This window comes from Schistocerca piceifrons, chromosome 2, assembly GCF_021461385.2.
Source record: "Schistocerca piceifrons isolate TAMUIC-IGC-003096 chromosome 2, iqSchPice1.1, whole genome shotgun sequence".
NCBI lineage: Eukaryota > Metazoa > Arthropoda > Insecta > Orthoptera > Acrididae > Schistocerca > Schistocerca piceifrons.
Genome location: NC_060139.1, coordinates 4,303,687 through 4,317,107, shown reverse-complemented (window position 1 = coordinate 4,317,107; position 13,421 = coordinate 4,303,687). Strand labels below are relative to the sequence as shown.

The 13,421-nt window shown below is 41.1% G+C and overlaps 1 protein-coding gene across 2 annotated transcripts in view; it reads right to left on the bottom strand.

Annotated features, from left to right (window-relative positions):
• LOC124775090 (ATP-binding cassette subfamily C member 4-like) overlaps window positions 1-13,421 on the bottom strand; it is a 254,271-nt gene that overhangs the window by 77,073 nt on the left and 163,777 nt on the right. For both annotated transcript variants that reach the window (XM_047249900.1, XM_047249901.1), the window contains exon 11: window positions 1,227-1,410. In XM_047249900.1, coding sequence (XP_047105856.1) covers window positions 1,227-1,410 — 184 coding nt within the window. The remainder of the gene's footprint in view (window positions 1-1,226; window positions 1,411-13,421) is intronic.

The window sequence follows — 13,421 nt, the reverse complement described above, 5'->3', positions numbered from 1 at the left end:
CATTCCATTTCAGAAATAGTTAGGGAAATAAACATTCTGAGATCCAAGGTGTCAGGATTGTGCCAAAAATACCAAATTTCAGGCATTACCTCTTGCCAAGGATAACACAGTGGCCATGCCTTCATCTATTGACCAAGAGCAGCAGTGTTCGTGTAGAATTATCAGTGCTAATACACAAGTAACCCTGCATGAAGTAACAGAAGAAACCAAGGTGGGACATACAATGAATGTATCCATTAGGACACTGAAGCAAAATTTGGCATTAATGGGGTATGGCAGCAGATGACTGATTAAGTGCTTTTGCTAGCAGCATGATGTTGCCTCCAGCGCCTCTCCTGGGCTTGCGACCATATCGGTTCGACCCTAGACAACTACAATATTATGGCCTGGTCAGATCAGTCCCGTTTTCAGCTGGTAATAGCTGATGGTAGGGTTAGAGTGTAGTGCAGACCCTGAAGCCATTGATGCAAGTTGTCAACAAGACACACCGCAAGCTGTTGGTGACTCCATAATGGTGTGAGCTCTGTTTACATTGAATGGTCTGGGTCCTCTGGTCCATCTGAACCTGTCATCGACAGGAAATGGCTATGTTCGACTACTCAGACTATTTGCAGCCATTATGGGATTCGTGTTCCCAAACAATGATTAATTTTTATGGGTGACAAAGCATCATGTCAGCAGATCACTATTATTCGCAACTGGTTTGAAGAACATCCAGAACAATTTGAGCAAATGATTTGGACATCCAGATCACCCAACATGAATTGCATCGGACTTTCATGGGACATAATGGAAAGGTTAGTTCATGCAGAAAATCCTTCACCGGCATCACTTCCACAATTATGGGTGGCTATAGAGGCAGCATGGCTGAATGTTTCTGCAGGGGACTTCCAATGACTTGTGGAGTCCATGCCACATAGAATTGCTGCATTACACTGAACAAAAGGAAGTTCGACATGCTGTTGGGAGGTATCCCATCACTTGTCATTTCAGTGTAAATTTTCTTTAGAGAGTTTTGATTTATGTTGCTTGAACTACTGGTAATTTGATATTACCTACTTCTAATTCATTTTGTCACTTTTAAGAAACAAATCAAAGACTTCAAGTTGTTATTAAGTACTTTCTTTTTGACAGGACCATCCCACACAGTTTTAACTATAGTCTACTCCACATATTTAAGAATATGATTTTGAGTTTGATTAGGTTTTATACCTGAATTTCCTTACATTGTTTAGGATTATAATGTGATCTGCATCCTTAAGGTACTGCAATTGGTGGGTAACCAAGATTCTTGTCTTTGTACATAAGTAACCATTGATGCAGTCTTCATAAAGTTGTTTACCAACATGGGTGTCCACAGCAGAAAGGGGATCATCCAAAAGGTACAAGTCTGCATTTCGATAAACGGCGCTGAAATAGAAAGATAATTTGTAATTTAAGTGTAGACTTCAACAGACAAATGTCAGTGACCCTATTTTCATGGATGGTTCATATTACATTGTCAACACGTTACCAAGCACAAATTTTTTCTACCTTTGATTGACAATTTATGAGCAATATTTCTTATGTTTGGAAAAGAAATTATATGATAACAGTGCTATAATAGTCTGTGGGAACAACAACTCATTAAGGTCCATGTTGCATCCAATAGCAGAGAAAAGAAACCAAAATTTAATTTTTATACCTTTCCTTTTAAGTCATTTGTTCAGTCTGTTCATTGTAACTGGCTTACACTCACTTGTATTTACCAGTGTGACATTTTTTCCAGTAAATTTGTTTTAATTTTGCTATAATAGTATCGAAATGTTTTTGCACCTACTTGTCCAAGTAGAACTTCCCCACTCTGTTGACGTGCAACAAGCATGCTGAATTATCCATACAGTGGTAACGTACAACACTATGTTCCCACTGAACAATGGACCATGAAACTGGACAATATTACTGTGACCTTTCACCCAACCACGTACTCTTTTTAGTGGATTAAAAGGTGTGATGAAAGGTGTGATGAAAGATACAGAGCAGATTATTTGTGAGGTGAAAAGTGAGCGTCATTATGTTTCTCCTCCCACAAGTGTCGGCAACAAAGGGGAACACACGCAACAAATCAATGTGGCACAACCTTTTGATCCTATTGACTTCAGTGAGTCAGATCAAATTACCCAGATAATTAAGATAATTAACTGTACCACCAAGGCTACAACCACACGCATTCCATTGTGCTTACGCACTGAAAACTGAGTGAACAAACACATTTCCTTCCCCATGTGGAACCCAACTGGCCGAGTTGCATGAGAACAGTTACAGTTAATCTCCTGCACTGTGCTTATTCAATGAAGTTCTGTACAATCATACCACCAGATCACATAATCTAGTGCCACATGAACACCATTTCAGTGATGTTCTGCAATATGTGAACTATTTTTAGAAAAATGACGGGAAGTTGCTACTCGGTATATAGTGGAGATGCTGAGTCGCGATAGGCACAACAAAAATATTCACACACTTATAGTTTTCGGCCACTAAGGCCTTTGTCAGCAAAAGACACACGTGCACACACAAACTCATGTAAACAACTTGCACACACGTCTGCAGTCTCTGACAACTGAAACCACACTGCAACCAGCAGCACCAGTGCATGATGGGAGTGGCGGCTGGATGGGGGTAAGGAGGAGGCTGGGGCGGGGAGAGGGAGGGATAGTATGGTGGGGGTGGCGGACTGAAGTGCTGCAGTTTAGACGGAGGGCAGAAGAGAAGGTGGGGAGCGGGGGGGGGGGGGGGGGGGGATAAGTAGCCAACAGCAGAGAAATAAAAAGAAATTAAAGACTGGGTGTGGCGGTGAAATGATGGCTGAGTAGTGCTGGAATGGGAACAGGGAGGGTGCTGGATGGGTGAGGACAGTGACTAACGAAGGTTGAGGCCAGGTGAGTTATGGGAACGTAGGATGTGTTGCAGGGAAAGTTACCACCTGTGCAATTCAGAAAAGCTGGTGGTGTTGGGAAGGCTCCATATGGCACAGGCTGTGAAGCAGCCCTGACATGAGGGATATCATGTATGGCAGTGTGTTCAGCAACAGGGTGGTCCACTTGGTCTTGGCCACAGTTTGTCGGTGGCCGTTCATATGGAGAGAGAGCTTGTTGGTTGTCATCCCTACATAGAATGCAGCACAGAGGTTGCAGCTTAGCTTGTAAATCACATGATTGGTTTCACAGGTAGCCCTGCCTTTGATGTGATAGGTCATGTTAGTGACTGGACTGGAGTAGGTGGTGGTAGGAGGATGTATGGGACAGGTCTTGCATCTAGGTCTATTACAGGGGTATGAGCCATGAGGTAAGGGATTGGGAGCAGGGGTTGTGTAAGGATGTATGAGTATACTGTGTAGGTTCGGAGAATGGAATCCTTCCTAAAAACCCAGGATCCTAAACCCCTCACCTGGTTCAGATTCATTGATGACATCTTTGCTATCTGGATTGAAGTTGAGAACAGCCTATCCACATTCCACCAGAACCTCAACAACTTCCCCCCTTTGCTTCAACTGGTTCTACTGAACCCAACAAGCCACCTTCATAGATGTTGACCTCCACCTCAGAGATGGCTATGTCAGTACATCTGTCCATATCAAACCTAGTAACCATTAGCAATACCTCCACTTTGACAGTCTACACCCATTCCATACCAAGAGGTCCCTTCCGTACAGCCTGGCCACCCATGGTAGTTGCATCTGTGGTGATGATCAGTCCCTCTCAAAATATACCAATGGTCTCACTAAAGCTTTCACTGACCGTAGCTATCCTCCCACCCTTGTACAAAAGCAAATCTCCCGTACCTTATCTTTTCAGTCTCCCACCACCTCCTGAAGTCCCACAGACAGTTTATATAAGCACTGACTGAAATATGTTTTGTGATTAGACCATACTATCTACCAAAGTCTTATATCAACAATATTATTCCTGCTCGCTGCATTTATTAGGAAATGAAAGTTTGCTTGTGTTTCTGTTATGTTGCTCAACAGAACTAAATTTTCATTATTTAAAATGTTCAAAATAAACAGTTTCAGTACAATAGACACACATGGTAGACATGAATATAAACAAAGCAATTGATATGACAGAGTACACATTTAGACACTTGATAACAAATTTCAATTTTTTTAGAAGTCAATGAACAAAAAAATAAACTGCCATATGAAGAATGAAACAATTGGGCTGCAAGTAAGGAAGTGGATAATATACAAGTATACTTGTATTTTGTGCAACAGTACTTAGATTTTACAACATTTCAGAAGAAAGAGTTGGTAGTCCAATAAACATATACAATGCTGATTTATTGCTAATAGAAGATCTTGTGTGTTCCATAGAAATGTTGTATTGAATCCAAACTTTCTACTACTTGTTTCATGCGTGGCCCATCATCAGACAATCTGTTAAAAAATATACAGGGTGTCCTACTCAAACCTCCCTTATTTCAAGGACCCAGGAGAGAAAAACCAAAGTAGATATGATGATGATTATGATGATGATTATGATGATGATTATGATGATGATTATGATGATGCTTATGATGATGATTATGATGATGATTATGATGATGATTATGAATAATGCACCACAGTGTAGAGCTTCCCAAAGAATTTATACTCCCACGTCAGAAGTGCAAAGTATCGTCGCCGGAGTGCAGCACGGTCGCATAAAGTGAAAATGGTGACTCCACAGCAGCATACACAAGCAGTAGTGTGGTTTGCAAAAACAAAATCGCCGATTACTGTGCAAATAAATCATCATTGTTAGGTTATGAAGATGGCGGCTGCAGGTGTAACACGTGTTAAGTTCAGCTCGCGAAATTTAGTTGAATTTGAAGGTGCTCTCGCAGGTGGTGTTGTCTAGTACCTGTGGAAATTGTGTAAACAAGTGTTCTGCGCAGTAGTGCTATTTTTTTTCTGTGTTCCACCAATATCTACGCTGGAGAAAATGGTAAACAGGAGAGTCAACAGCAGCGCGTCCAGCAGCGGGGAAGCAGCAGGTGCGGCGGGCCCGCTCTTGGCGGAAGGTGCGGCCGCGGCTCCCGGTATAGCGGAGCTAGTCCGCTCTGAGGTAAACGCTGCGCTTCGCGATAAAGACAATCTCGATCTGATAGCAGGCACTGCATCAGATACAGTAACGGCAGCAGTATTGGCCAAAATGCGTGAACTGTTGAGGCCAATACTGCCGAAATTACAGCATTAAAAAAGTGTGTCTGAATACGAGAAAAAGGCTTGAGAGTTAGAAGTAAAACTATCTGCCGCAACAGACGAGCTAGAACAGTACCAAAGGCGAAATGGTCTACGACTGTTTGGAGTAGCAGAAAGTAAGGAAGAAGATACAGACAAACTGCTTATACAGGTTGCACGTGAAAAATTAGGCGTTGAAGTGACTAAGGCAGACATTGACAGGAGCCATCGGGTGGGACGAAAACTACCAGGTGCTACCAAACCTCGTCCAATAATAGTTAAATTTGTCTCATACCGAAAAAGGGCAGAGATCTTTACCCAGCAGAAGAGGTTAGCAAGGACAGGGCTTAGAATAAGGGAAGATCTGACACACGAACGGCTAAAGATTTTAAACAGTGCCACATCCCATTTCGGTCTTCAGAATGTGTGAGCTCAGGATGGCAGAGTAATGATTAAGACAGCAGCTGGAAAGAAGACAGTCACAAACATGACAGAAATGAATAGTATTAAGTGAAGCTACTCGAGCCAAAAGTGCAAACTTGACACCATTTGCAAATTTTAACATCCCTATACTCAGATATACTGTCTTGTAATTGTATTAACTTTTTAATTATCCCCATATTTGCACCTTTAACTAACTGTTTTTGTATTTGTATTAACTTTGTATTATTTTTTGTACCTGTAGCTCTAACGTTTACTTAATTTTAGTTACTGCTAATACTATTTTTATTTGCTCAGTTTATTCTCTTCCATTCTGTAATAGTACCACTGCAATTATTAGTCTCTCCCTTAGTTCATTAATCACCCATCTCTCTTTGGTTTAAATTGTTCATAACAAAAATCACTATCAGTATCATTTTAGTAAATTTCAGTCTAATTGTAGCTTCCTATGATAATCAGTATCACTTTTGTAAATTTCTATTTAACTCTAGCTTCCTACGATAAACTATTAGTTATTAAGCTTACTACTCTCTGCTGGCAGCACCGGCCTTTTAAATCACTCCCCTTTTCCTTATTTCCACCCTAAGCTGTTTCAAATACGGTAATTACACTTCACCTCTTAAGACACAGGATATACAGTGACACACAGCTGTTCACTGTTTTGGTCATATTCTCATTGCACCGAATACCACTACTCCATTTTCTAAACCCCTGCAACCTCAGGAAATCTCTTGCGATCACCTTTCTTTCGGAACTCGTGGAGTCACAAACAGGGCGAGCAAAACCTCTGACACATATTATGTCAATTCGCGGAGGCAGCGGCCAGTGCCCCTCGCAGAGGTAGTTCCTAACAAAGCGACAAACCAGTCTGCCACCCTACTCCAGGCTGCCCAGCGGAACACGTCAGAGCTTTTAGTAGCGCACTGCAACATCCAGTCTTTACCTGCACTTTACGAACAACGTAGCTCCCTCTTCAACCAACTAAACTACCACGTAATCCTCTTATCTGAAATGTGGTAAAAACCACACATATCCTCTGCATCTGTTCATCTCCCAAGGTAGAACATTTCTTAGGGCAAACAGATCAAAAAAGCAAGATGGCGGGGTCGGCGCATATATATGAACAGATCTCAAAGCGAAACTCTTATGTACGTCAAACCCTGCTGAAGAAAAAGAGGCTGAATTCATGTTCACTGAAATAAATATACAAAGTCTGAAGTTCTTGATTGGTGTCGTGTACAAGTCGCCAAAAATAAGCTCAATGAGTTCCTTTCAGTCGGAATTACATTCACTTCAGTGTTAATACAACATGTCATTGTAATGGGTGACTAACATAGACCTGCTAAGAGACACTCCCTCCACAATGAACCTAAGATGATTTTTTTAGCTGCAATAGCATGAACATTCTTCCATTACAACCGACACACCATACGGCACATAGTCATACTATTATAGACGTAATTGCAACGAAACAGACTGACAAAGTAAAAGATGTTGGTCAAACATCGGCCCCTGGCCTCTCAGCACATGATGTAATATTCCTGGCCTACTCTGTGCAGCCCCCAAGGATCAAATCGCGTTATGTAACTTGTAGGAACATGAAACGTATTGGCTTGACACTAACAGCCGATTGCTCAGAAATCTCATGGCATCAAATAATCAGAGAACCTACAATAGATGGCAAAATTAATGAACTTGGTGATAAACTCACTGCCCTCTATGACAAACGTGCACCTGTACGCACAATCCACGTAAGAAAATCTCCTGCTCCATGGCTGAAAGCTGAATTACGTAAAATTATTAATAATAGGGATGCTGCCCACAGGCATTTCAAGGCAGATCCGAATCCAGAGTGTTTCGAAGAATATAGAAAGCTACAGAACAGAGTGAAACAATGCATTCACAATGCTAAAATCAGCCACCCTTGCTCCGTTGTATGCAGCGATCTGATGCCCACGACTCTATGGAAGAACCTACGTAGCTTGGGAGTTGGAAAGGTAAAATTGGAAACAGCTTTCCATGTCTCAGCTGACAAATTAAATGAATTCTTCTCTGTACCTCTGAATACCCACATGGCTGATAATTACCGTCCACAACAATCCCCTAACTGCATAACTAACAACGATACATTCCACCTAAAACAAGTAACAATAAATACGTCAAGAAAAGCAACAATGAGAATCTCTTCTGGCGCGATAGGCAATGACAGTATCAGTATAACCTGGATTAAGAACGTTGCTGATATCTTAGTACCTGTCTTAACTGACATACTTAATTTTTCCCCCCATGAACGGAATATACCCCACTGCATGGAAAAGAAGCATAATTCGACCCATCCCTAAGATCGAAAACCCGCAATTGCATAGTGACTACCGACCAATTAGTATACTGCCTGCTATTTTCAAAGCACTTTAATATATATAAAATCACTGAACACCTGCATGAATTCAGCCTATATGACAAATTTCAATCCGGTTTCCCTAAACATCACAGCACAAACACTGCTCTAATTAAAGTAACTGATGACCTGAAATATGCCATCGACAGCCGAAAGGAACCAATATTGACACTACTAGATTTCACCAAAGCTTTTGATACTGTTAACTCTAACATATAGCTCAAAAAACTGCAACAGCTTAATTTCTCAGATAGTGCAATGAGATGGTTTGAAAGCTACTTAGAAGACCGACAGCAATGTGTTGTCTGCAGATATGAAAAATCTTCCTGAAACATGTCTCCTCGGGAGTGCCACAAGTATCAGTGTTAGGACCACTTTTGTTTTCTTGAAATGTCAACGATATTTCATCGGTTCTGTCCTCCTGTAAATATCATTTCTATGCTGATGACCTCTGGCTCTACTTAAGTGTCAGACCCGAAGATATAAACACTGCAATCGCTCAGATGAATGATGATCTGTCTTCAGTGGTGACATGGGTGAAAAACCTGGGGCTTAAACTAAATGCAAAAAAGACAAGTAATCTTAATAGCATATCAGAAATTAATAAGTTCAGATTTCTGCAAACAGCTGCCTCCTATTCTGCTCGACAGTATTCCAATACCGCATCAGAAAAGAGTTAAGAACTTGGGTGTAACTTTGGATGAGCATCTCAACTCGGCGGAGAATACAGTCGCAGTGTGCCGAAAGAAGTCCACTTGTATCTATGCTCTCAAAAAGTTTCGGAACTTATTTCCACAGGACTTGAAATGCCAGCTCGTGCAAGCACTCGTTCTACCGAACCTCCACTATTGTGATGTAATTCAACAAGGCATGAGTAGTGAAAACAACTGACAGCTAGAACCAACTATGAATGCCTGTGTGTGTGTTACACCTGCAACATTCACTGATATGATCATGTTAGTGCTTCATACTCCCAGTTAGGGGGGCTGTGGCCGGACAAATTTCAGGACTACCATACTATGTCTACGTTACCGACTCCTCATCGTGCAAGCACCCCAGTATCTTGCTTCAGAGACTAAACGCCTTTCATGCCATCACAAAACAAAAAACTTTTGCAAACTCTTCCTCAGTTGCCGCTGTCCGCCTCTGGAACAAACTGCCATTTATCTCGCGCAAAATTCAATTCCCTGCTGTTTTTAAGAACAAGCTGAAGCATTTCCTACTATCATCCTCATAGCGTTTTCCACAAAATTAATACACAAGGCCAATCCTCTCCTCTGTCAAATAGCAAAGCTAGTGTCTCCATCTTGGTCCTTTCTCTTCTTCATCTTCATCTATCTCTAATAACCACTCAATCTTATTTTGCTTTATATTTCCTTAATTCTGTTGCATCATGTCTCTATTCTTCTCCTCCCTTCACCATCAGTCTCCCTCATACTCCCTGCTGCAAGCATTCCTATCTAAAATCTGTCTCTCTCATAGTGTCTAATTATAACAGTACTTATCTACGAATATAAACTCTTTATGTATGTATTTTTCCATGTGTGCCTTCGTAATTGTTTATTTCACTTTTGTACTAGATGTAGTTTAACATGCCTACCAAAAAATATGAATGTAAAATAAGTAGAATGCCTGGTTAGGTGTAAGAGAGGGCCTGATGACCCTAATCTTGTCAGGTTAAATAAATCAATAATTAAATAAAAATAAAAAATTGTGTGTACAAATGTGATCTATCTGATGTGAAAACAATTTAGGAATGGTATAGGAAGTTTCTGGGAACAGGAAGTGTTCTGAAACATTCTGGCGGTGCATGTTACGGAGTTTCAGAAGAGTCAGTGGAGTACATCAGACAAACGTTTCTCAGAAGTCAGTGTAAGTCAATTTGTCAAGCATCTAGGCCACTTGATGTAACTATCAACATTGCATCATATAGTTCACCACCATCTTCATATGTGTGCTTACAAAGTGCAAATTCTGCAACATCTGACGCCAAATGACAAACCACACCGACGACAATTTGCTGTGGATATGCTGCAGCGTATTGATACGGATGTCAGCTTCCTCGAAAGATGCTTATTCTCAAATGAGGCAAACTTTCCTCTATCTGGAAGGGTTAATAGGCACAATGTTCTGATTTGGGGTTTGCAAAATCCGGACGTTGCCATCAAACATGTTCGTGATAGCCCTAAACTAAACGTCTGGTGCAGGCTAATGGACGACAGGATTGTTGGACCGTTTTTCTTTGCGGAACAAACAGTGAACGGGTCTTTGTATCTGGTCATGTTGGAGCAGTTTGTCTACACTCATATACAATACTTGAAACCCAACATCATTTTTCAACAAGATGAAGTTCTGCCACATTAGTCAACAGATGTTCGCAAGTTCCTGGATAGGACATTTCCCAATAGTTGGATCGGACGCAGAGGACCCACTGCCTGACATTACGTCGCTTGATTTCTTCATGTGGGGATTCATGAAGGACCACGAGTATGCAACTCAAGTGGACGATATTCCTACATTGCGATATCTTATCGCTAATGCAATTGCAACAATAACAGAGGAAATTTCACACAGAAAGTGGCAAGAAACTGAATATAGACTCTATATTCTTTGTGCTACAAATGGTTCACATATAGATGTGCACTGATGATCAATAAATAAATTCTTTGAGATGCTCAACAATGTGGTGTATTTTTCATTGTCATATCTACTGTGGTTTCAAGACTGATTGTTGAGGACTGGACCAGACTAGATTTGAAAACCTAACTTAAAGGAGGAAGACAGAGTAATATGCAAGACAGAGATTGCTGCTAAATATCATGCATGATTTGAGTGTGAAAACCTAAATGCATTGCACATGACAAAGGAGGGAAGAGGACAGCGAAAAATAGACAGATCAGAAAATGAAAGATGTAGAGAACTAAAACGGAGTGAAAAAAAGGAGTAGTTACTATGAAGTAGTTGTATGTATTTTACTGTACTATATGGGCATCTCTGAGATATTCTGAGTCGTGGTCACCTTTGTGCTCATACGGCAAAGACTACCAAATCTACCGGTTAGTCACTCAGCCTTTAGGGGTAAAACCCAATGGGACTCGGGGCAAGTAAGGCTAGCAACCTGCTTCCCTGGTACTTTAAATATGATGCTGGCAATAATCACAGCAAAATGCCTCGGACCTTTTGAGGTGACGGAGTCCCACCTCTAACTGACAAACCAGAGACTCCTAAGACACGACTTGGCAAACAAATGGTAATGAGATGGGGAGCTATTAATATCAATGGGGGCTACTCTGGGAAGAAGGTAGAGCTGGCAGAGGCTGCAGGTAAGATGGGGCTGGACGTTTTAGCTGTTAGTGACATTCGGGTAAGGGGTGAGAAAGAAGAGGAAGTAGGAGAACACAAGGTCTACCTGCCAGGAGTCAAAGCAGGAATAGCACAATGGGGTGTAGGGCTTTTCATCAGGAAAGAAATGGAACCCAGTGTAGTTGCAATAAGGTATGTAAACGAACGACTGATGTGGATAGATTTGACAGTGTCTAGCAAGAAAATTAGGATTGTGTCAGTATATTCGCATTGTGAAGGGACAGATCAAGGTAAGATGGATAGTTTTTATGACGCACTCAGTGATGTAGTTGTTAGAGTAAAGGACAAGGACAGTGTTCTGCTCATGGGTGATTTTAACGCCAGGATTGGAAATCTAACAGAAGGGTATGAAAAGGTTATGGGTAAATTTGGAGAGGATATGGAGGCCAACAGGAACAGGAAACAACTCTTGGATTTCTGTGCCAGTATGGGCTTAGTAATCACAAACTCTTTTTTTAAACATAAGAACATTCACCGGTATACTTGGGAAGGCAGGGGAACCAGATCTGTCATTGACTATATAATAACAGATCAGGAATTCAGGAAGGCTGTGAGGGACACACGTGTATTCAGGGGATTCTTTGATGACGCTGATCATTATTTAATCTGCAGTGAAATTGGGATTGTGAGGCCGAAAATGCAGGAGCTCAGGTCCATATGTAGGAGGATAAGAGTGGAGAAACTTCAGGATAAGGAAATCAGGCACAAGTACATAACAGCGATCTCAGAAAGGTACCAGTTAGTTGAATGTAGTCAATTACAGTCATTGGAAAAGGAATGGACAAGGTACAGGGAAACCGTACTAGAAGTGGCTAAAGAATGTCTTGGAACAGTAGTGTGTAAAAGTAGGATGAAGCAAACAGCTTAGTGGAATGACAGTCAAGCCAGCCTGTAAAAGGAAAAAGAAGGCGTATCAAAAATGGCTACATACTAGAACTCAGGTAGACAGAGAAAGTTATGTTGAAGAAAGAAACAAAGCCAAACAGATAATTGCAGCATCCAAGAAGAAATCTTGGGAAGACTTTGGAAACAGGTTGGAGACTATGGGTCAAGCTGCTGGAAAACCATTCTTGGAGTGTAATTAGCAGTCTTTGAAAGGGAGGTAAGAAGGAAATGACAAGTATTTTGGACAGGTCAGGAAAACTGCTGGTGAATCCTGTGGATGCCTTGGGCAGATGGAGGGAATATTTTGAAGAGTTGCTCAATGTAGGTGAAAATACGATCAGTAATGTTTCAGATTTCGAGGTAGAATGGGATAGGAATGATGATGGAAATAGAATCACATTTGAGGAAGGGTAGAAAATGGTCAATAGGTTGCAGTGCAATAAAGCAGCTGGGGTGGATGAAATTAAGTCAGAACTCATCAAATACAGTGGAATGTCAGGTCTTAAATGGCTACACAGGATAACTGAAATGGCCTGGGAGTCGGGACAGGTTCAATCAGACTGGACAAAAGCGGTAATCACACCAATCTTTAAACATGGAAACAGAAAAGATTGTAACAACTACAGAGGTATCTCTTTAATCAGCGTTGTGGGTAAAATCTTCTCAGGTATTGTTTAAAGGAAAGTGCGAGTATTAGTTGAGGACCAATTGGATGAAAATCAGTGTGAGTTTAGGCCTCTTAGAGGTTGTCAGGACCAGATCTTTAGCTTACGGCAAATAATGGAGAAGTGTTATGAGTGGAACAGGGAATTGTATCTATGCTTTATAGATCTAGTAAAGGCATATGACCGGGTTCCTAGGAGGAAGTTATTGTCTGTTCTATGAGATTACGGAATAGGAGGCAAACTTTTGCAAGCAATTAAAGGTCTTTATATGGATAGTCAGGCAGCAATTAGAGTTGACGGCAAATTGAGTTCATGGTTCAGAGTAGTTTCAGGGGTAAGACAAGGCTGCAACCTGTTTCCACTGTTGTTCATATTATTTATGGATCATATGTTGAAAACAATAGACTGGCTGGGTGAGATTAAGATATGTGAACACAAAATAAGCAGTCTTGCATATGCGGATGAC